This window comes from Budorcas taxicolor, chromosome X (assembly GCF_023091745.1).
Source record: "Budorcas taxicolor isolate Tak-1 chromosome X, Takin1.1, whole genome shotgun sequence".
In the NCBI taxonomy this organism is placed as follows: domain Eukaryota; kingdom Metazoa; phylum Chordata; class Mammalia; order Artiodactyla; family Bovidae; genus Budorcas; species Budorcas taxicolor.
Genome location: NC_068935.1, coordinates 44,256,458 through 44,281,465, shown reverse-complemented (window position 1 = coordinate 44,281,465; position 25,008 = coordinate 44,256,458). Strand labels below are relative to the sequence as shown.

General features: G+C 42.1%; 1 protein-coding gene across 1 annotated transcript in view; it reads right to left on the bottom strand.

Annotated features, from left to right (window-relative positions):
• Positions 1–10,903: 10,903 nt before the first annotated feature.
• Positions 10,904–25,008, bottom strand: part of ADGRG4 (adhesion G protein-coupled receptor G4) — a 118,668-nt gene continuing 104,563 nt past the window's right edge. The window contains 6 exon segments of the mRNA XM_052662624.1: positions 10,904–10,929; positions 14,783–14,950; positions 15,847–15,972; positions 20,723–20,798; positions 20,800–21,001; positions 24,447–24,525. Coding sequence (XP_052518584.1) covers positions 10,904–10,929; positions 14,783–14,950; positions 15,847–15,972; positions 20,723–20,798; positions 20,800–21,001; positions 24,447–24,525 — 677 coding nt within the window.

The window sequence follows — 25,008 nt, the reverse complement described above, 5'->3', positions numbered from 1 at the left end:
GAGTTCACTCAAACTCACGTCCATCAAGTCGGTGATGCTATCCAGCCATCTCATCCTCTGTCGTCCCCTCCTCCTGCCCCCAATCCCTCCCAGCATCAGAGTCTTTTCCAATGAGTCAGCTCTTCACATCAGGTGGCCAAAGTGTTGGAGTTTCAGCTTTAGCATCAGTCCTTCCAAAGAACACACAGGACTGATCTCCTTCAGAATGGACTGGTTGGATCTCCTTGCAGTCCAAGGGACTCTCAAGAATCTTCTCCAACACCACAGTTCAAAAGCATCAATTCTTCAGCGCTCAGCTTTCTTCACAGTCCAACTCTCACACCCATACATGGCCACAGGAAAAACCATAGCCTTGACTAAATGGATCTTTGTTGGCAAAGTAATGTCTCTGCTTTTGAATATGCTATCTAGATTGGTCATAACTTTCCTTCCAAGGAGTAAGCGTCTTTTAATTTCATGGCTGCAGTCACCATCTGCAGTGATTTTGGAGCCCCCCAAAAAATAAAGTCTGACACTGTTTCCACTGTTTCCCCATCTATTTCCCATGAAGTGATGGGACCAGATACCATGATCTTAATTTTCTGAATGTTGAGCTTTAGGCCAACTTTCTCACTCTCCTCTTTCATACTCAGCCATAAAAACGAACACCATTGAGTCAGTTCTAATGAGGTGGATGAGCCTAGAACCTATTATACAGAGTGAAGTGAGTCAGAAAGAGAAAGATAAATATCATAATCTAACTCATATGTACAGAATCTAAAAAAATGGTACTGAAGAATTTACTTGTAGGGCAGCAGTGGAGAAACAGACATAGAGAATAAACTTGTGGACATGGGGAGAGCGGAAGAGAGGGTGAGATGAATGGAAAGAGTGACATGGAAACTTACATTACCATCTGTAAAATAGCCAACAGGAATTTGCTTTATGGCTAATGAAACTCAAACAGGGGCTCTATATTTACCCAGAGGAGTGGGATGGGGAGGGAGATGAGAGGGAAGTTCAAAAGGGAGGGGATATATGTATACCTATGGCCTATTCATGTTGAGTTTTGGCAGAAAACAATAAAATTTTGTAAAGCAACTATCCTTCAATAAAAAATAAGTTAATTTTAAAAAAAATTTCAGCCTCAATCCCTTCCAGTGACCTCCACCTATCTCCAGCACCAACTCCTGAAACATAGCAAATAATTTATTGGAAGCAATAGTTTTTTAAAAATTAATTTTTATTGGAGTATAGTTGCTTCACCATGTTGTATTAGTTTCAGCTGTATAGCAAAATGAATCATCCATATGTATATACATATATCCTCTCTCTTTTGGATTTCCTTCTCATTCAGGTCACCACAGAGGATTAAGCAGAGTTCCCCGTGCTATACAGTATGTCCTCATTAGTTATGTATTTGATAGTGGTGGTTTAGTCGCTAAGTCATGTCTGACTCTTGTGACCCCATGGACTGGAGCCTACATAGTAGCAGTAGTGTATAGGTTTCAATTCCAGTCTTCCAATTCCTTTCACTCTCTTTTCCCTCTTGGTATCCATACCTTTGTTCCCTGGGTCTGTGTCTCTATTTCTGCTTTGCAAATAAGATTATCTATGCCATTTTTCTATGTTTCACATATATTATGTGATAGCTGTTTTTCTCTTTCTGATTTACTTCACTCTGTATGACACTCTCTAGGTCCATCCACATTTCTACAACTGACCCTATTTCATTCCTTTTTTATAGCTGAATAATATTTCATTGTATATATGTACCATATATTTTTTATCCATTCCTCTGTTGATAAACATTTAGGTTACTTTCATGTACTGGCTATTGTAAATAGTGCTGTTATGAACATTGAGGTGCATGTAGCTTTTTTTTTTGTGAGGCCCCACTTTCATGGTCTGTATTCGTACTGAAAATCAAGATCAAGCAAGCTTTTGCGCTTCTGCTCCACAGGAGGTTTCTGTCTTCCCTAAGCTCACCTTAGGCATGTATCTTTTTGAATTATAGTTTTCTCGTGCTATATGCCTAGTAAAGGAATTGTTGGGTCATATGGAAGAGCTACATTTTTGAGCAATCAATGTAAGTTTAGAACCCATCCACTGGCCTCATCCTTTTTAACTATGGCTTGATCTTTCACCAAAATGGCTGCCAGTAATTTACCACTAATTGTGGACTCATGCAACTGAAAAAGTACATCAGAGCCCCTTCGCATGAAATAATTCTCTAAGAACTAGTGAAATGTTTACAAGAAAAATAATAACTAGTCAGGAGGGGAGTATTGGCAATCATTTTAATAGTTTGACTCCCACGAAAAAATTCTATATTGAATAAGTTTCCTTAGGTGTGAAAGAGCTACATTTGTGCCCCTACACACTCATCCTCCAAGATCTCACCAGAGTTTCCTTGTCCCTAAATCCAGAAGAGACATTTCTCCCTTGTCATATTTCCATTCTCCCCAGCAAATTGTCACTAGGTTGTTTTGCTGTGAACCTCTCCCTTCTTGCCTTGCATGACACCTCATAGTTCTGGTTTCCTTCCTACCTCTCTAGTCATTCCTTCAGGATGTCTTTTGCAGGCTGATCCATTTCTGTCTGACCCTTGGTATTTCTCACGTCTGGGCTTCCTTGCTTCCATTATTCTATCTTTTATATTCTATCCTTCAGTAATGCCACTGATTCCTACAGTGACTTTGATTACCATCCATATGCCCCAAATCTCTATTTCCATACTTAACTGCTCCCCTCTGCTCCAGACCACATATCTAATTTCTTTTTAGACATCTCCACCTAAATCCACAGGCATCTCAAAATCAGATGTCCAAGACTGAATTTATCATCTTTCTCAACAATCTCCATTTGATCACCTCCACTGTTACTATCTCAGTGAGCGAATGGCATCAGCTAAGCCAGGGAAACTCAAAAGCACTATAAATATTCTGATCATTACTAAAATTTTAAGTTACAAAAACTATAGATGCTTTAATTACATAAAAATTAAGACAATCCATAAGTGGGACTTCCTTGGTGGATTCCTTAGTGGTTAGGAATCCACCTTGCAATGCAGGGGATGTGGGTTCCATCCCTGGTCAGGGAGCTAAGATTCCCAGATGCCTCAGAGCAACTAAGTCCATGCACTCTGGAGCCCTCACAACACAACAAAAGGCCCTGCATGTCACAATGATGACCCAGTTTGCTGTGACTAAAACCCAATGCAGCCAAATAAGGAAATAAATAAATACTTTTAAAAATCCACAATTATATACAATAAAAAGTGAAAGTCCCCACCAATCACTCTTCCCACAGGTTAACCACTATTGACAGGAGGGTATATCCAGATGGCCCAGTGGTAAGGAATCCACCTGCCTATGCAGGAGATGGGGGTTTGATCCTTGGGTTGGGAAGATCCCCTGGAGGAGGGCATGGCAACCCACTCCAGTATTCTTGCCTGGAGAATTCCATGGACAGAGGAGCCTGGTGGGCTACAGTCTATGGGGTCATAAAAGAGTTGGACACGACTTACTGACTAAACAAGTATATCCTTACAGACATTTTGAGCTACATATATATATGGAAATGAATACACACAAAGTTTTATTTTTACACATATTTTATCAAACTATATGTACTGTTTTGCAATTTGCTTTTTAGCATAAGATATATTACAGATATCTTTACATTATTAATCATATTGATGCAACATTCTTTCTATTAGCTGCATATTATCTCACATTATATATAGCCCACATTTATTTAACCACTATAATATTGTTGGGCTTTAGTTTATATCCAGTTTTCACTGTTCCAGGGTTTCAGTAAAGACCCTTGCCCTTAAATCTTTGTATTTCTGTGCTAGGATAAAATGCTGGAAATGGGGTTTCTTGGGATAATTACATGTACATTTATATTTGGATGGACACTGCTAAGATATCCTCCAAAAAGATTTTTCCCTTCTACTTTTCAACTGAGAGACAGCATGCATACAGTAAAGTAGATAAAATGCTCTATTTTAAGTGTGCAGCTGCATAAATTTTTATATATGTAAATTCCTGTGTAACCAACATCTCTATCAAGATATATACCAGTTTCAGCACCCTAGAAGTTCTCCTCTTGCAGCTACCCAGTATATCCTCTCCTTCAGAGATAACCTTTATCTGACTTCCATACTCATCAATTATTTTTGCTTGTTCATATACATGAAATCATACTGTATATAATGTTTTATGTCTGGCTTATTTGACTCAGTATAGTGTTGACATTTACCCACGTTGTTCTGTGTACCCATAGGTCATTCTTTTTTCACCATCATGTAGTATGACTATGTTTGGGTTTCCCACAATTTGTTTACTCTGGGTGCTGATAAGCATCTGGGTGCTTTCCATGTTTTTGCTGTTATGAATACCAAGTGGATATGAGCATTTGTCTTCTAGTCTTTTTGTGGTCATTTGTTTGTATTTTTCTAAAGCACATACCTAGCAGTAGAATTGCAGGGTCATAGGGTTGTTTAATTTTTTATTAGAAATTACAAAACAGTTTTCTAAAAAGGCTGTATCTGTTTGTCCTCCCACCAGTCATATAAATTGAGACCTCCACGAAGAGTATGAGAGTATCATACACAGTATTGTTACTGAGTATTTGGTTTTCTTTCTCCCCAGTCAGTTGTAAGAATAGTGTTTCTCTCATTCAGCACCTCAGAATTAATGGACTCTAAATAAATATTGTAAAGTAATTCAGTTCAGTTCAGTCACTCAGTCGTGTCCAACTCTTTGCGACCCCATGAATAGCAGCACGCCAGGCCTCCCTGTCCGTCACCAACTCCCGGAGTTCACTCAGACTCACGTCCATCGAGTTGGTGATGCCATCCAGCCATCTTATCCTCTGTCGTCTCCTTCTCCTCCTGCCCTCAATCCCTCCCAGCATCAGAGTCTTTTCCAATGAGTCAACTCTTCACATCAGGTGGCCAAAGAACTGGAGTTTCAGCTTTAGCATCAGTCCTTCCAAAGAACACTCAGGACTGATCTTCAGAATGGACTGGTTGGATCTCCTTGCAGTCCAAGGGACTCTCAAGAGTGTTCAACACCACAGTTCAAAAGCATCAATTCTTCGGCACTCAGCTTTCTTCACAGTCCAACTCTCACATCCATACATGACCACAAGAAAAACCATAGCCTTGACTAGACAGACCTTTGTTAGCAAGGTAATGTCTCTGCTTTTGAATATGCTATCTAGATTGGTCATAACTTTTCTTCCAAGGGGTAAGTGTCTTTTAATTTCATGGCTGCGGTCACCATCTGCAGTGATTTTGGAGCCCCCCCCGAAATAAAGTCTGACACTATTTCCACTGTTTCCCCATCTATTTGCCATGAAGTGATGGGACCAGATGCCATGATCTTCGTTTTCTGAATGTTGAGCTTTAGGCTAGTTTTTTCACTCTCCTCTTTCGCTGTCATCAAGAGGTTCTTTAGTTCTTCCTCACTCTCTGCCATAAGGGTGGTGTCATCTGCATATCTGAGGTTATTGATATTTCTCCCGGCAATCTTGATTCCAGCTTGTGCTTCTTCCAGCCCAGCGTTTCTCACGATGTACTCTGCAAAGAAGTTAAATTAGCAGGGTGACAATATACAGCCTTGATGTACTCCTTTTCCTCTTTGGAACCAGTCTGTTGTTCCATGTCCAGTTCTAATGGTTGCTTCCTGGCCTGCATACAGATTTCTCAGGAGGCAGGTCAGGTGGTCTGGTATTCCCATCTCTTTCAGAATTTTCCATAGTTTATTGTGACCCACACAGTCAAAGGCTTTGGCATAGTCAATGAAGCAGAAATAGATGTTTTTCTGGAACTCTCTTGCTTTTTCAATGATCCAGCGGATGTTGGCAATTTGATCTCTGGTTCCTCTGCCTTTTCTAAAACCAGCTTGAACATCTGGAAGTTCATGGTTCACATACTGCTGAAGCCTGGCTTGGAGAATTTTGAGCATTACTTTACTAGCATGTGAGATGAGTGCAATTGTGCAGTAGTTTGAGCATTCTTTGGCATTGCCTTTCTTTGGGATTGGAATGAAAACTGACGTTTTCCAGTCCTGTGGTCACTGCTGAGTTTTCCAAATTTGCTGGCATATTGAGTGCAGCAGTTTCACAGCATCATCTTTCAGGATTTGAAATAGCTCAGCTGGAATTCCATCACCTCCACTAGCTTTGTTTGTAGTGATGCTTCCTAAGGCCCGCTTGACTTCACATTCCAAGATGTCTGGCTCTAGGTGAGTGTTCACACCATCGTGATTATTTTGGTCATGAAGATCTTTTTTGTACAGTTCTTCTTTGTATTCTTGCCACCTCTTCTTAATATCTCCTGCTTCTGCTAGGTCCATACAATTTCTGTCCTCTATCGAGCCCATCTTTGATGAAATGTTCCCTTGATATCTCTAAATTTCTTGAAGAGATCTCTAGTCTTTCCTATTCTGTTGTTTTCCTTTATTTCTTTGCATTGATCACTGAGGAAGGTTTTCTTATCTCTCCTTGCTATTCTTTGGAACTCTGCATTCAGATGCTTATATCTTTCCTTTTCTCCTTTGCTTTTCGCTTCTCTTCTTTTCACAGCTGTTTGTAAGGCCTCCTCAGACAACCATTTTGCCTTTTTGCATTTCTTTTTCTTGGGGATGGTCTTCATCCCTACCTCCTGTACAATGTCACAAACCTCCATCCATAGTTCATCAGGCACTCTGTCTATCATATCTAGCCCCTGAATCTATTTGCCACTTGTATAGTCATAAGGGATTTGATTTAGGTCATACCTGAATGGTCTAGTGGTTTTCCCTACTTTCTTCAATTTAAGTCTGAATTTGCCAATAAGGAGTTCATGATCCGAGCCACAGTCAGCTCCCAGTCTTGTTTTTGCTGAGTGTATAGAGCTTCTCCATCTTTGGCTGCAGAGAATATAATCAATCTGATTTCAATGTTGACCATCTGGTGATGTCCATATGTAGAGTCTTCTCTTGTGTTGTTGGAAGAGGGTGTTTGCTATGACCAGCGTGTTCTCTTGGCAAAACTCTATTAGCCTTTGCCCTGCTTCATTCTGTACTCCAAGGCCAAATTTGCCTGTTACCCCAGGTGTTTCTTGACTTCCTACTTTTGCATTCCAGTCCCCTATAATGAAAAGGACATGTTTTTGTGTGTGTTAAATCTAAAAGGTCTTGTAGGTCTTCATAGAACCGTTCAACTTCAGCTTCTTCAGTGTTACTTCTTGGGGCATAGGCTTGGATTGCCATGATATTGAATGGTTTGCCTTGGATACGAACAGAGATCATTCTGTCGTTTTTGAGATTGCATCCAAGTACTGCATTTCGGACTCTTTTGTTGACTATGTTGGCTGTTCCATTTCTTGTAAGGGATTCCAAGTAAAGTAATTAGCCTCCAATTAAAGTAAATGAATTAATTTAAAAGTAAATATTTGAGGAATTAGATTTGTAATTAAATGACCTCTATATATTATGCTTGAGGATCTGTACCACACAGCTGAAAGAGTGAACACATGTTACTGAGGACAATTTGCTTCTGGTGTGGATGTTTTATTACCCCCAGGACAGTCCGAGTTTGTTATGGGTAGCACTTTGACATACATTGCTGCCTCCAAGAATCCCATGGACGGAGAAGCCTGGTGGGCTACAGTCCACGGTGTCGCAAAGAGTCAGACACGACTGAGCGAATTCACTTTCACTTTCATTGGTGTTTTAGCATGGGACTGGGTCCAGAGGAAGCACCTATAATGACCAACATGCAGTGCTTGGTCAGATAAACAGCTTAAAAGAATGTCAGACCTCCGTGAAACCTTTATTTTCTCACATTTCTGGACTCACTCAAAAGGAGGCAGAGCAGAGAGGGATTCTTTTCTAGTTGTCACTAGCTGTGTGGCCCCTAGCTCTAATACTAGGGAAAACAGTCCCCCATCCTCAAGTGCACCCTCCAATTTTTTTTTTTACCTGTGCAAGACTATTTATTGCAACATTTTTTTGAAATAGAAAAGGTTTGGAAGCTGTCATTAAGAAACCTGCTTAAAAAGTTATGGTGTAGCCATACAATGGAATGCCATGCAGTCTTAAAAGAAATAGCTCTTTATATACTGATATATTACTAAATGTAAAACAACAGCAATATCAGAAAAAAGTCAAGGTGTAGGAGGAGTAGGTATGTTACCTGACCATTGTGAGGGTTAAGACAAGAGGGGGAGAAGACCTAGAGGAATATTTCCCGGGTGGAAGGCAGCTAGAAGCCAATCCAGCTCATTGACAGCCTTCACAACCTGATTTCTTAGGTCTACCAACTGGGGACGTCTGATCCACTATTAAGTATACCCCTCTGTCTCTACTCCTGAAAGGGCCAGTGTGTGAGGATTTGATGGAGCCTCTACACCAGGTTCTTATTCTTCCTCTATAATTGCTCTAAAGTTTTCCATTCTTCTGGGAATTGGTGGGCTGAGGGTTGTTTTTTCAATCTTTCTCGCATGAACTAGGCCTTCATCAAAATTCACTGCAACTCAGATTAATTTCCATTTCTAGTCCCATTGCTGTCCGAAACCAACTAAGCATGATGGATGAGCTGGTTAACATTTTGAAGGTGAAAACTATCTATCTATCTATCTAACCATCTATCTAGCACGTCCCCTGATCTGAGTGCCTTCCCCCTGTTAATGTAGCACATCCTTCAGGCTCGCCTCCCCCCCACCTAAGTGATAGGAGGTGTGAGCAAAAGCCATCAACCATGTTTCTATGATGAATACTAGGTTCACAGAAGTAAATGTTGAAAACTTGGGAATTTGCCAGTCCTAATTTTTAATTTAATTTGCATAATCATTTGCATAGGACTGCATATGTTAAGGAAACATCTGTAGTTTTCTTATGCATTTAGATGACATGAATTTTTTCAATATTTGAAGTTACCACTTATTATTGATTTCTTTTGCATCTTTTTTCAATATTCACACCAGATTCCTGCAACACAGGGCCCTGAATGTCATATGCCTTCCCTGTTTCTATAAATCTATGTCTGTGATTCTGTTTCTGTTTTATAAATAAGTTCATTTACATCATATTTTAAAAATTAGTTCCATGTATGAGTGATATCATATATTTGTCTTTGACTTATTTCACTCAGTATCAGAATCTCTAGGTTCATCCATGTTGCTAAAAGTGGTGTTATTTTGTTCCTTTTTATGGCTGAGTAATATTCCCTTGTATAGATGTACCACACCTTCTTTATCCATTCTTCTGTTGATGGACATTTAGATTGCTTCCATGTCTTGGCTGTTGTAAACAGTGCTGCTGTGAACATTGAGGTGCATGTATTTTTCAGATTATGGTTTTCTCTGGGTATATGTCCAGAAGGGGGATTGCTGGATTATATGGTAGCTCTATATTTAGTTTTATGAGAAACCTCCATTCTGTTTTCCGTCAGTGGCTGCACCAATTTACATTCCCAGCAACAGTGTACAGGATTCCTTTTTTGCTACATTCTCCACAACATTTTGGAGAAGGCAATGGCACCCCACTCCAGTACTCTTGCCTGGAAAATCCCATGGACGGAGGAGCCTGGTAGGCTGCAGTCCATGGGGTCGCTAAGAGTCGGACACGACTGAGCAACTTGACTTTCACTTTTCACTTTCATGCATTGGAGAAGGAAATGGCAACCCACTCCAGTGTTCTTGCCTGGAGAATCCCAGGGACAGGGGAGCCTGGTGGGCTGCCGTCTGTGGGGTCACACAGAGTTGGACACGACTGAGGAGACTTAGCAGCAGCAGCAGCAGCCACAACATTTATTATTTCTTTCCTTTTTTGATGTTCAATTTAAACCAATATTTAATGAAGAGCACTTACCTGTGGTATTGAGAAACAGAGTTTTGCCTTACCCAAACTGCACCCCCAAACCTAGAATACCCCACTCTCAGCCTGACTAAACAGCACATCATTTCCTGCAGGGGATGCACTTCTCTTTCACCACATCCTTGCTTTAATCATTCACTCTTCCAATGTGTGTATCTTGTCTCCCCAGGTAAACAGGAAGCTGCAGGAGGTAGTGGCCTAAGTACTACATGTCTGAATCTTTCTCTTCTCAGCAGAGCTCAACGAATGCTTGGAGGTTGACTGTTGATTGAAAACAGCCTAAAGGTTCTAGAGTCTCTGTCCCATAATTACTCAAGTCCTTTTTCAAGCAAGTGTCTGCCATTTTGTGGGTCTAAGAAGAGTAAACCAAAGGATACCTGAAGGATATTTAATCAGTGTTTTCCCTACAGTCTTTCAGTGTTGTCTAATTTGCCATAAACTCATGTTTTACTAATTAGCAGGAGTAGCCATGAAACGAATCATGAACTTTTCTATAAACTGGTGTTTCTATTCTTGACAGCATGTCAGATCATTAGAGACAAGCTGCACATTCAGAACAATCAGAATCCTATTACTCCCTGAGAATAAATACAATCAGGGGCATTTTCCAAGGTCCCAAATGGTCCCCCCAAATCAAAGCACTTCCAGAATCCATTTTGTTGTTTCTGTTTAGTCACTAAGTCATGTCCAGCTCTTTTGCAACCCATGGACTGTAGCCTGCCAAGCTCCTCTGTCCATGGGATTTCCCAGGCAAGAATGCTGGAGTGGGTTGCCATTTCTTTCTCTGGGGGATCTTCCCAACCCAGGAATTGAACTCATGTTTCCTGCATTGCAGGTGGATTCTTTACTGCTGAGCCACTGGAGAAGCCCATAAATATGCATAGGTTTGCTAATTACACCCAAGTCTTGTCCCTAAATCTATTTTTGAATGAAAGTGACTTAATGTTGCCAAATCAAAGACATTTTCTAACATTCAAGATACATTGTTCATCATTTATGTCAGTCCTTTCTCTCTCACTCACTCACCTTCCCTTACCAAAAAAAAAGCCCTATGGGGCTTTTTCCACATAAAGCCCTATGGGGAACAATGGAGGTGAGATTTCATGAGGACGACATTTCATAGACAACAGGGTTGACTCAGTCAGATATCCAGGGGCCTAAGTGCCTACCTACAATTTTTTGTTATGTGAGACAGTAGAGGGAGCACACAGGGGTCTAAGAGCTTTATACCAGTGACTAGCACCAATATTCCAGTCTGTTTAGTAGTCAGTGTTAAATCTTGCTTAGAGGGGTTAATACAGTAGCTTTAATGGGAGTAGACCTGGTGGGTCGGACCATGAGGGAGTGAGAGCTGAGTAGGTAAGAGTTACCAATATGAAGAGAAAGTGGTTAAGTTGTATCATGTTTCTCTGTGCTAGAAAATGTATAGCCCTCATCTCATTTAAGCCTCACTTCAACTCTAAGATGAATGTAATATTACTACCCCAAGCCTCACATCTAGGAATCTGTCACATCTCTGCCAAGAGCTGCGATATGGACTCAGCTCTGCTCTCTCCATGGCCCACTGCACCATAGACATTCATGAGAGTAATGGGGAACTCGGTTTATGATATTGAAACCCAAGAATTTATCTCTTTGTTCCTCATTGGAATAGTCCAGTTACCTTTATTTATTTTCATTTATTTATTTCTTGAAGAAATAGTACACTCAGCACAAGATTCAAAAGACACAAAGAGATATAGGGTGAAAAGAAAATCTCCCTTCCTCCTTGGTTCCCAGATACCCAGTTCCCCTTCCTGAAGACTGTCACTCATACTTGCTGCTTGTGTATCCTTCCAGAATGTTCATCTCTTCACTTGTTTATACCTAAGGGCAAATGTGAGCAACCTGCCTTGGCTGGGACGCCTTGGTGACAGCATTTGAGATGAGATCAAGAAGGCCACCCATTGTGCTTAGCCACAGAGAGCAAGGTAGGCAAAATTCATCCTCAGGGTCACTCCATTTCAGTGAGTCTTCTCACCTCCATCCCTCTATTGTCCTGCTTAGCCTGACCTATCCTTTCCTCCCAAGGGAGAACCACTGGCTTCAGACAGCTCCTGTCCTGTTCCCTTGCTCAGAACCCTGGCTGCTGTGCCTCAGGGGCTGTCTTGGTTGAGTTCATCCCCCCTAAGGAACTGATGGGTGTCTGGATTGATGAGCCACCGTTTTCACAAAACATGTTGACATTTTAACAAAGGGCTTCAATCAAAAGAGTAACTTGAATAATGGGGATTTCAGATGCTTTGTCATGACAAGGCAACAGGATAGCATTTTTTTTCCTCAAAAGGTAGGACCTTGTGACTTTTCTTCTCTCCTTCCTGCATGCGTGTCAGACCAACTGGGCACCTGGAAACTTGGGCCTCCTGAAATTGCTTGACCCCCAGTGCAGTGAGGACTCTGACCATGATCTTTTTTTCCTTTCAGGATGTGGACATGAGAGTTTTTGAAACAAAATCTCCAACTCTGTAGACAGTTCTCCCCTAATATAAGCTCATGTCTTCTCTACCAAAGGAGAGGAAACAACTATTATAATGAATAGGAGAATTATTCTAGCTTTAATATTCACTAAATGCTATCTCATTCTGCCCCTTCCAAAATAATATTTAGAATACGAAGTTGGAACAGATGGTTTTACAAATTCAACATTTTCCACAATCTGGGGGTGGGGGAAAGTGGGATTTGTGCTGGGATTTATTTATAAAATCTTTGTTTGTGAATGGAATTCATTTTGATTTTCTCAGGTCATATTCTTCTCACACTATTAGACACAGCTTCACAACTCAAGGAAGAGAAACAGTTGGGATCTTCATCAAAGTAGTCTGCATTGGAAAAAAAAGAGCATTTTCAGCTGTGGCATTACAGGCTTTGCACATATAGTAGCATCAAAAGAGATGTTTATCAATTGAAGGAATGAATAGAAGAATTAGAAAGGAAATAAAAGTTGTGGTGCTTTCCTCAGATAGTTTAATCTCAATCTAGGGTGAATTAATTCATTCTGACAGCATTGTTAGGCAATTACAAGTGCATCCGTTCAACCTGCATTATGACTTACAAGCTGTGTTATTCACAGTAACCCTAACCAAGGGGAGGCTAGTCATGGGCAAAGACTGGAGGCCTTCAGGAAGAGACAACGTAAAATAATAGCACACCTATCTGCATCCCCTATGAAACTGATATTCTTGCTCTGAAGGTTCAGCTGTTTCTCAAGTCTGAGAGTGCCTAGTGGTACAGAAGGTGCAAGTTTTCCACTCAGTGCTAATGGAATCAAATTCTGGCTGCCATACGTCTGATGGCAGCATCCAGATTGCAGTTTTAGAACCTGTGGCCCAAGAGGCTGGACATCCTGCCCCACTGGCTGAGTTACTGTCACAAATAATGAGCATCTCGGTGCTGGCTGCAGGCACCTGGGCTCTCCAGGTCTATAGCTTGTTGTTAAACATTTCAATCCAGGATGTGGTATTTACTACTGCTCTTTCAAAGAAAAACATTTCCATTTGTATTGCATATTTGCTAATGAAACAATATCCCTCAGAGGCAGCAGGGGAGCCAGGAGTAACTCACCCTCTTAGAAAAACATTCCCCAATCAGTCACAGCTATTACCATCCAAGGAACTCCCACAATTTGGCCCCCCAAATGCCATGCTTCATCAGTGCCTCCATATGAGCACCAACATAGCTTCAGGTTAGCTGGCCAGAGTTTGATGGATGCTTGTGGCCAAGGAAAGATTTTCTTCATACGCACCACCAGGCAGAAATGGAGACAGAGACCCCCACACTAGTCAATGAGCCTAAACGGGAAAATGATGTTGCTTCACACGGTCCTGAAGCTGATAGGCACTTTGGAGATGGTCCATCTTGGCCCCCACTCCACCCTCCACCATGTTGAAGGTAAGGAAATGTCACTCTGAGTAGGGAAGTGATGTGCCCAAGGTCACAGAGTTAGTGGCTTAAGCCAAAGCCTTCTGACTCCAAATTTGGTGCTTTTATTTTTTATTTTTTTAACCCATCATACTGCTTCCAGATTGGCTGCAGCTCTTGGAAACAGGACTACTGAAGGAGCCAATAGAATGAAAACTACAATGGGTGAGGCTGTCCCACCACCAGCACTGAGATGGTGGGAGAATGACTACAGCCAGGCCACCAGAGGTGTTCTGTGTGTTGGCTGGACTCTACTTTGGTCTTTAAGAAAGGAAAACAGCCTGCAGTACGATACAGCCGGAAGCACAGAACATGAAGTCATTACACCACCACCTTGAAGTTCTTAAGTTCTTGCTCTAGTTTGCCTTTCTCTTTACCTTAGGCTTTCAGATCAATCCTTTCGCTACACTTTCCCTCCTAACACCCAACTCCAACTCAACACCAGTCACTGTACCTAGAAACTTGGCTTCCTATGGAAGAAGGTGAGGATCTAAGAGTGACGTGCAGCACACCCTGTATTCTCAAGGGTGTGCGATGAGCAACTAGCCTGGGAGCCAGAAGACCTGAGTTCTGGCCCCAGTTCTGCTGCTGGTGGGCTGAGTGGCTGTCCATAAAGCATACTCCTTTTCCTGCTTAAGGTCCCTCATCTGTAAAATAGGGGCTTGCACTGAGCAGCATATAAGGTGCCCTTGGATTTTAACAGTGTGTGATGATCATTTGCAACTGCCCATGAATAATTTGTTTACCTCCAGTCTTCTCTCCTCCGTTAATCTAACCACCCACTGCATTGTACACACTACGTTCAGTATGTGCTTCTATGCAGTTTCTCGGCCCAGAGTGAGCCTGGGTGTACACATGGACCTGCGCGTGTCGTCTTGAGGAAGAATCATTTCCCAAGACCGCATCTGTGGCCTCACACTAATTCAGTGTCTCTGGAATGTGAGTGTAGATAGCACAGCCTTTTCTCTCACCATTTGGGGAGCTTGTTTCTCTAGAAGTGCCTTGGGCAGAGCCTAAAGATTTCACAATGGAACTAGCTGTAGTTGACTTGACTGATGATGTCAACAAGTTGTGCACAAAGGTTTCCCTCAGTCTCTCCTGTTTCTGCCTGACACTGAGCCCACACCAGGTGCTGCCATCTGAAACGACACCCCAAACAGTTAAAAATGGAAAACTCATCAAATTGTAGTCTTCAAATGGGTAGATTATACCTCAAGAATCCTCTTAAAAATATAAAGCTCAATGTACAGACTGTTCACTCTGGATGCCTCAAAGAGTGAAAAGTAAGCCTGAACCATAATGTGTGGTACAGGCAGAGCCAATTCACCTACCAAGGATGCCTCTCTCCCTAGAGCCCAGTACAGGGACCAGCAGGTTACTGACATGCCCAGCAAAAAGGAACAGGATCTCTGTGCTGCTTATAGAATCTTCTAGTTCAAGCTCCACCTTCCCTAAAGGCAATAACCTGAGCTTTGCATGGAGACTGAGAGAAGCTACCTAAATGGGATGGAAGAGCCTTTGGATGTGTAAAAAACTGGTTCGCCTGGACTGGAGCTCTTTTCAGTGGCAACACCAGAGTCCACTACATCTCTCACTGTGCAGGAAGGACCTTTGGGGCATCTGGGCAGCCCACCAGCCATCTTAGGGAAGCTGACAAGTTCTCTCCTCCTCTACCGTCACTCCTTGTTTCCCACATCTGGCTACGGGCCAGATAGCCCCTGGGACCCAGTGCCTGGAACACAGCAGGCACTCAATCAATGTTCTTTTAATTGAATTGAGACTCAAGTGACAGCAAGGACAAGCCGTCCAAGGAATTTAGGCCAAAAGTGAAGCCTCACTAAGTTAAAATATGGCCCAAATCACATCCTTCACCTGACTTCATTCATCTCCACACAAAAGTACAAATCATTTTCCTGGCAAGGAAACAGCCTCCGTTTGATGCTAACACTGTATGAACTCAAGTCAGGAGGCCAGTTAACCTCATCAGTTTGGAAAAGCTGCACAAGTCAAAACTTTACCCCAAACGGCATCTTACCAGAAGCGTTATCCAGTCGCCACCACCCATAACAGAAAAGCAGCTGCCACTGCTTCCGCACATGCTCCTTCATTGCACAGTGGAACACAAAAATGAGGAACCCGAAGTCAGGAGAAGAAGGTCAGTCTCTTTCAGCTTCTTTCACTCCCGGTCACTGGTGCCTAGACTCAAGCCTACTCTTGCCACCATCAATACTCCTAAGGAAACCCAAGGCTACTACTAGTTTTCTGAGGTCACCTTTCTAGCTCCCTCCCAATGGCAGTGATAATAAGAAAGTGTATCAAGATTTCACATCAACCATAGTTTTAGAGCTTGAGAGGTCAGATGTGCAATGAGAAGCAGCCTCTGAGATGGCTTTCAATGTAGCCCAGACCCTGGCATTCATATCCTTATATAGTCTCCTCCCATATTGTACCAACAGAATAAAATATGGCAGAAGTGATGGCACATCATTTGCAAGATTAGATTATAAAAGACATTGTACAATCTCTCTCTCTCTGGCTCCTTGTCTTTCTCTCCCTACCCACCCTGTCCCCACCCTCAGAGCTGATTAGAAGCTACAGTGGTAATCATATTACAATATATAATGGGTAAAATGGAGTATAAGCTTTAAAACTTGTGAATCACTATATTGTACACCCGTAACTTAAATAACATTGTACAGCAACATTACTTCAATTTAAAAAAAAGAGAGAAGGGACTTCCCTCGTGGTCCAGTGGTTAAGACTCTGTGCCTCCAATGCAAGGGCCATGGGTTCAACCCCTGGTTGGGGAATTAAGTCCCCACATGCCACATGGCCCAAAATTAAGTAAATAAATAAATATATGCAACTTAAAAATTTTTAAATAAATAAAAATAAAAACCATAAAGGCTTCCTTGGTGGTCCAGTGGTTAAGAATCCACCTTGCAATGCCAGGGACACTGGTTCAGCCCCTGATCTGGAAACATTCCACGTGCCAAGGAGCAACTAAGCTTGTCATGTGCCACAACTAAATGAAGCCCATGCACCTAAAGACCATGCTCTGCAACAAGAGTTGTTGTTTAGTTGCTAAGTCATGTCCTACTCATTCACGACCCCATGGACTGTATCCCGCCAGGCTCCTCTGTCCATGGGATTCTCCAGGCAAGAATACTGGAGGGGGGTGCCATTCTCTTCTCCAGGGCATCTTTCTGACCCAGGGATCAAACCTGATCAATCCCTGATCTCCTGTACTGCATGCAGATTCTTTACCGCTGAGCCACCAGGGAAGCAACAAGAGAAGTCACCTCAATGAGAAGCCTGTACACCGCAACCAGAGAGATCCCGGTCACCACAACTACAGAAAGCTTGCACAGCAATGAAGACCCAGTGCAGCCATAAATAAATAAAAATAAAAAAGAAAGAAAGAAAAAAGGGACATTAAATGCTCTGCTTCATGGAGTGGGGAGCTTTCTGTCTCTAGGAAGCTTCAGGTGGAGGCTTACTGTTACTTGATGGGAAGATCTGGCTTCCCAAGCCCCAGCCCTGAGACTCTCTGATTTCATGTGGGAGGCAGCAATCTGGAGGCTAAACAGAATGAGAAATCTCACTACCTCCCCTGAGGGGTTTATCTCCATTTGTAACCGAACCACTGTGATGAGGAAGCCAGCAGCACTCGCTCTTTGGCTAAGCAGCGACCACCTGGAAGGTAGTCCAGCAACTTGATGAGAGCACACCCCAGTCTTGGTCTCAGGGCAATTAAAACTCCTTCAGCTTCAGCAGGAATAAGGAGGCCACAGTGATAAAGCAGCCCCTCTTACTGCTCTGATTTCTTACACGGAGTTTAGCTAGTTCTCAGAATTAAAGGTTATTCTGTGAATTGCAATGAGCTGCGTGCCAGCTCTCCCTCTCTGCCTGACAGCCTCCCTTTTTCTTTCCAATAACAGATTGATCTGCTTACTCACTAGCACATAGCCATGAGGGAAGATAGCAGGTTTTTGCCACCTGTATTTTTATTTGTGCATCCCTCCTTCAGAAATAGCTCATCAAGAACATCATTTTTTCACACCTGACCACAGGGCAACCCCCTTCAGCCAAACTTGCAAACTTGCCATCTGTCTTTTAAATGGCTAATTTGTTCATGTGTTTCATTGCATTCTTGTTTTGAATGTTTGGGACGTGTATGTGCGTGTGTATGTCTATGGAACTTGAGTTTGAAACTCTGAGATCCGAAAACCCCCTCTCTGCAAGATGGCACATTCTATCTTGCAGGTGGGACTAGGAACTAGGAAGGCTTGGTGATTGACATAAAGCCTATCCGACAGACAGAGACAGCCTGGCTCTGTCGATGCTGGATCTGTGGGGCTTTGGTGTTCGTCCTCAGGAGATATCTCCCTGGATTCTGCATGTACCCATCCAGGCTTCCCATTTAGAGACGACTCTCTCTTTCCGGTGTGAGAATGGAGCACGTGATGTTTTGCAAACACCCCTCCCCTGCTTTTAGCTCTAAACTTCTTTGCTTTCTGATTCTTTCGTCAGCTTTCTCTTTAATCCCTGTTTCCATAAGGTTGAGTGTGTTTCTCCTCAGAGCTCGTGTGCCTGAGAGAAGCCTGGAGTTAACTGCTTAGGAAGCAATCCACACAGGCGTTTGGTTCTGAATCCACCTCCGTACACAGTCTAGAGCAAGGCACTTTCGTTCTCAAAGCATCATGCTGCTGAGACCGGGGTATCTCAGTGGAGGCCAGGTAAAGTCAGGAAGTAAAATGAAGAACCATCGCCAGGGCCTCCCTCGGATATGACCAAGTGCTGGCGGCCTCAAAGGAAGCCATGTGACAGTGGTATGCAGCACTTTTAAAAACTCTGTCCCCACTGCCAGAAGGAATAAAGACGGCATGCGGACAAAAACAACACATTTTGTGTCTCTTTATATTCCAATCAGAATTGGCTATATAAGGGACATCCCTGGTAGTCCAGTGGTTAAGACTCCACACTTCAATGCAGGGTGCATGGGTTCGATTCCTGGTCAGGTAACTAAGGTCCTGCATGCCACTCGGTGTGGCCAGAAAGTAAAAACTTTTTTAAAAGGAATTGGCTGGTTGGTGGAATCCAGTGGAACAGAAAGTTTCTTTCTTTTTTTCTTAAAGATTTTTTTTTTGATGTAGACCATTTTTAAAGTCTTTATTGAATTTGTTGCACTATTGCTTCAACATTGCTTCAGTGTTGCTTTTTGGGGTTTTTTGGCCATGAGGTATGTGGGATCTTAGCTCCGGGATCTTAGCTCCCTGACGAAGGATGGAAGCAGCACACCCTGCATTAAAGGTGAAGTCTTAACCACTGGACTGCCAGGGAAGTCCCAAAAAGTTTAAGTTGATACACCTCATTGCTCTAAAATGAGATGGTTTCTTGAATCACAGGACTTGCAGTAAAAGAGTATACCTTATTCTGAATTGTTCCCCCACCCACTGAAGCACCTTGTAAATGACTGGCCTAAAGTAACTGCAGAGCAATTCACATTTCCCGTGTTTCCTCAGGGGTTAACAACCACAAGGATAAAGGGTTCTGAGGTTTTTAAAAGGCCAAATTTGAAACAAAGTTTTAACGTTTTTTCCCCAGCCTCGATTCTCAGAGCTTGCAGATGCCAAGGTACATTGTGCCATTTCAAGAGTGAGGGAGGTACTTTTCTGCATTCCCCAACGTTCTTTGACCATAGTACTCTTTCTTGCTGAGCACCCTATGGGATCACCAGCTGCCTTTACTCTAGTAAAAGGGTTAGGAGCAATAAAGTGAAAGTGAAGTCGCTCACTCGTGTCCGACTCTTTGCGACCCCATGGACTGTAGCCTATCAGTCTCCTCCGTCCATGGGATTTTCCAGGTAAGAGTGCTGGAGTGGATTGCCATTTCCTTCCCCAGGGGATCTTCCCGACCCAGGAATCGAACCCGGGTCTCCCACATTGCAGGCAGAAGCTTTACTGTCTGAGCCACCAGGGAAGCCCCTAAGAGCAATAAAGGAGACCCTAACTCAGTGGACTTCCCAGGTCAATTCACAGCCTGCCCTAGTAGCCCAAATGAACTGAGCCAATCTTGAGGATAATACTGTGGGGTAGAGTTTGAGACACCCAGGATTATTCTGTGTGCCTCTTCTTGCCAAAAATTTTAACTAGGCAACATCAGATTAAAACAAACAGCAGCAATTACTCAGAGGTGTGTTAACCAGAGCCCTAGCTTTTACTTTTCATGGCATCCTTGGTCTTCCATTTAATAACTTCAGCAATCATTTGCTCCTTTCACTAGAAAGTGGAGAGTGAAGGGCTATAAAGTCATTAACTTAGGATCAGTTAATTCAACCAGCTGTGGTAACTTTTTCAAGACTGGTTTGTAGCAAAACCAAGATCAGAACCTTGGCTTCTTGCCAGGACCCACTGCTCTTTGCTCTCCACCTTCAATCCCCTATGGCTCTAGAACTTCCTAACCAGGTTCCTTCCCACAATATGAGGATATCTGATGCAGCCAGAGTCTATAGGGTCAACAGTTCAATGTTTCCACTGCTCAGTGATTTCTGTGTTCAACAGGATTTGAATCTGTACACTTAGGAGCATGATGTATTGATGCAATGAATACTGTAGGAAGTATTGCCAATTAGTGTTCCATAGAGAATGGCCAACTAGCTGGAGCTGAGTTAGCTATCTGGGTTTCTGTCTACATCCCTGAGTAAGAGAGAGAGGGCTCATTTAATGAAGCCCTAACATCTAGCCAATGTTTCTAATGGCTTCCTGTCAGTCACTGACAGCAGAGGCCTCTTGGATTATTTTTTCCTCCTTTGAAAAAATACTGAAGACTAAAGGTAAGATTTTCTAAAGCAGTAAGAGCTTTGATGGAGGTCTAGCTTGAGCCGCACAAGGTACACAGAAACAAGTTACTTTGCAAAATGTTAAAAATGGCGGAAAGATATAAGAAAAGGATCCTCACAGGTCCCCAGGCTAAAAAGGCCAACCCCCCAGGTGAGACCACGTAAGGTCAGGCCAGTTGTGCCTTTGAGGTCTTGTAGAATCATCTTCCATCAAATCTTCTGGCTTTGGGACTTCATGGAGTTCAGTTGAGCAAGAACAGTGCAGAACATGAAGAGACTCATGAAAAATATGAGGCAAAAATAAGCCACCACTGAGATGTAGAAGATAGGATCATCTTTAATCCAACAGCTGGAAGAGACCAAGGAGAGCAGCCCATTGTGAGGTAGAGAAACATAAACTGCTACTTATTTTATTGGAGTATAGCTGATTTTCAATGTTGCATTAGTTTCTGCTGTACATCAAAGTGAATCAGTTATATATACACATATATTCACTCTTTTTTAGATTCTTTTCCCATATAGGCCATTACAGTGTACTGAGTAGAGTTCCCTGTGCTATACAGTAGGTTCTTATTAGTTATTGATTTTATACATAGTAGTGTGTGTATTGTCAATACACACAATTTATCCCTCCCCCTCTTTCCCTCCTGGTAACCATAAGTTTGTTTTCTACATCTGTGACTCTGTTTGTTTTCAAACTGCTATTTTTTTATGAGCCTCTGAAGATCACTGAGTCAGTTTCATTTCATGTGAGGATACCTGTAAACCAACCCGAAAGAGTTCACTCATGCTCACTGGGGGCAGAGCTGAGACCAGAACTCCAGTCTCCTGAGCCTCAGTCCAGGGTTTTGCCCAGCCTCAATTTAGAAATCGTAGAGGACAGTTCTGCCTTAGGCATGCAGAAACTTCTCAGTCCAGTTCCCTAGGAGGCTATTTTCTTCCTCAACAGCAGAAAATGAAATTATATATTTTCCCCAATGTGGCTTACACCTGAGTTATTATTTGCAGGATAGATTCTGCTTTGTATGTTAAATATCACAGCGAAAGGACATAGGTAATGACTGGCTTTTCAGAATGTTATATCAAACAGTAAAGAGATCATCAGAGGTAATGAAAATGCAACAAAAACAGGACAGCTCTAACTGTATTGCTTTCAAATATGATGTTTATTTTTGACCTCCCACCACAGCTAGAGATTTAAACTTCAAAAGGCAACTCTGGCCACTGGATTGATTAATGGCTCTACAGTTTCTATTAAAGAAGAAATATGTAGTAATTTATATGAACAGATACTTCATCTCATAATATGCCAGTTACTACAGACATCATCTCTGATTTTTTTAAAATTTTACTTTACAATACTGTATTGGTTTTGCCATACATCAACATGAATCCGCCACAGGTGTACATGAGTTCCCAATCCTGATATCTCTGATTTTTAAACATAGACAAGCTTTACTAGTATAACTGTGTGTCAACTTAGCTGAGACTTCTTTTCCAGAACCAGGAAAATCCCCTGTGGTCATATTGTTCATGTTGGTATGGTTACTTTCATATACAAGTGCCTTTTGTGTGTTTGTGTGGGTGAGATGGGATTCAGGGTGAGGGATGCATTTAATTCTCCCAGTAGAAGCTAATACTTAGGGTTCCCCAGGCTTGTGGTTACCAGTGGGGATGGGGATGGGAAAGGGTTGGATTGGGAATTTGGGATTAGCAAATGCAAACTGTTACATATATGTGTAACTGAATCACTTTGCTGTATACCAGAAACTAACACAACACTATAAATCAACTAGACTGGATAAAATAGATCTTTTAAATAGATTTAGATTTAATAAATATTGTTACTGCATTCCTGTATGTGCTTATTTGCCAATCTGAAGTGCAATGAATTGGGCATTTATTGCAAAATGTCTGTAGCTTATAATAATAAAGATGTTCGACCTTGTGGTAAAAAAAACAACAACCCAGAACTTAAGGTTCCCCAAATATCATCTTCAACCTTGAAAAAGGCTATAAAGTGAAGTGAAGTCGCTCAGTCATGTCCGGCTCTTTGCGACCCCGTGGACTGTAGCCTACCAGGTTCCTCCGTGCATGGGATTTTCCAGGCAAGAATACTGGAGTGGGTTGCCATTTCCTTCTCCAGATCTTCCTGACCCAGGGATTGAACCCAGGTCTCCCACACTGTAGGCAGATGCTTTACCATCTGAGCCACCAGGGAAGGCTATAGAAAACTCTTTTAAAAAGGTAGTACTATATGTTCGCATAGAGAATCATTTCCATGACATGTTAAGTACAAAGCAGTGTATATCTACTATCTGGGTGATAAAGTGTGCAGGAGAATATCTACACAAATTTGATTGTTGGTAATAAGAGTTGTATAGAGGGATGAAACTGGGGAGCTGGGCTTTGAGAGTGGACTTTACTTTTCATCCTCTACCCTTTTGTACATTTGAATTTTATACCGTTGCACATGTACTATTTCTTCAAAATACAATTATTTTTAAAAAAGCTCTTAGAGTACTCTGCCTTTTCCTCACCAATTCACATATGAAAGGGTTCTTTTCAGGGAGAGTGGAGTGGATTTTGTTCCGGTTTTGCTTTTGCTTTTGCTTTTGATCTTTGACGAAGAATCACCATTAGACATCGGGGACCCTTTAAGTCACAAAACAAGCAAGGAGGGAAGATGGAGGAGGAGATGAGAAGAAAGGGAAGAGAAAGGGGAGAGAAAGAAAGGATAACAAGGAATTATAATTAGAAGGCATCTGCTGGCAGTGGTAGTACAATATTGACCCTCTGGAAACTGTCATCTCAATATGAAAGACAGAGAGGTCTGGGGGGCAAGACCTCATGCATTTGATTGCAGTCCAGCGGGAGAGGAAATCTATAGTGAAAAAGAACTTGAGAGGCTACAATAAAGAGAATGAAGATAATGAAGAATGGATAAGTAAAAAGTGATTCGAAGTATAAAGTGACATTGTACAGCCTGAAGGACTGCATGGTAACTATCTACAGGCCTGTGAAAGAAGGTTCTGGAAAGGCAGAGTGATTTGAATGGCTATTCTCTGGTACTTGTGGGTGAGAGAACCAAACAGCTGGGCTTGTATATCAAAAAGAAAAAAGAGAAAATACAACAACAGGACAATAAGGCCAAGCCAATTTACAAAGGAAAGTGGTGGAGTCTTCTTTAGGAGACCTTTGTGGCTGAAATACGGAAAAGGTTTCCAACCCACTTTAGTATTTCTTTATAGTGGCTCCTCCAACTCCTAAGTTCTGAGAGCTTTCTAACCATGACAGCTGCCGATGTCTATTATGTCGATTTCTTTTACTGTTTCTTTGCATTGTATCTACATCATTATCATACTCCCATTTCATAAATTTGAGAGCTCTTTACCAGCCAAAAAATTTTTTAAATAGATAAACTAATTAATAATCACAGCCAGATGCATATTACTTACCATGGAACAGGCCACATGCTGAGCACTTTATATACATGGCATCATTTTAATCTGCACCCAGCACTGAGCATAAACATTATTATGCCCATTTTCCAGAGGAGGAAATGGAAAAAAGAGGTAAAGTAAGTTGACCAAGGTCGTATGGAGTCCAGATGCCTCAGATACCCACCTAACCATTTTATCAGTGCACCCATTACTTTGTTAGAGTAAAAAGGCTGAGGCTAATTTCCTCCCTGAAGCCAGTGTTTCAAGACCAAGGCCCAGGCCAGGAACACCTCACCATACCCTGATGGTCGAGACCACCACCATTGGAGAAGCAGAGATGCTGGTACTTACAATGGAGTTGTTGAGCTCAGAGTCCCATACAGATCCTTTTTCACAGTGAGTATGATTGCCACCATGATGGCTGGGATTCCTAGAGTGGGGAAGCAAGCCAAAGGCATCCCATTAGGAAACAGGGGAGAGTTCCTGATCAATGATTGTGAGTGCTGGTACACTAAGGCACTGTTTAAATGAGCCACAGATGTGCGGGCATCAAAATACCATTGTTTGCAAAATGTTTGTGAATTCTTCCAAGTTAAACATTTCTAGGAGTTCTCCAATCTGCTAAACTAAACAGCATGCCAATGGCTTCAATACAACACCCACTGGTTATTAAAAATAGCACAAGTGCCAAAAATCAACTTGGCAATGAAAGTATCTCGTTCATGGGAATAAAAGTTCGCATCAAGCATTTCTGCTCAGATGATCAGCTGCCAATTTGTCTCCCTTACAATACTGCCCATTAGTTCTGGTCTCTTTTCGTCTAGGTCACCTTGAAGGAAGGGCATAGGCAATCAGCTGCAGCCTTCAGTGCTTTTCTGACAGGGGAGCTGCTTGCACACTCGTTACTAGTTTG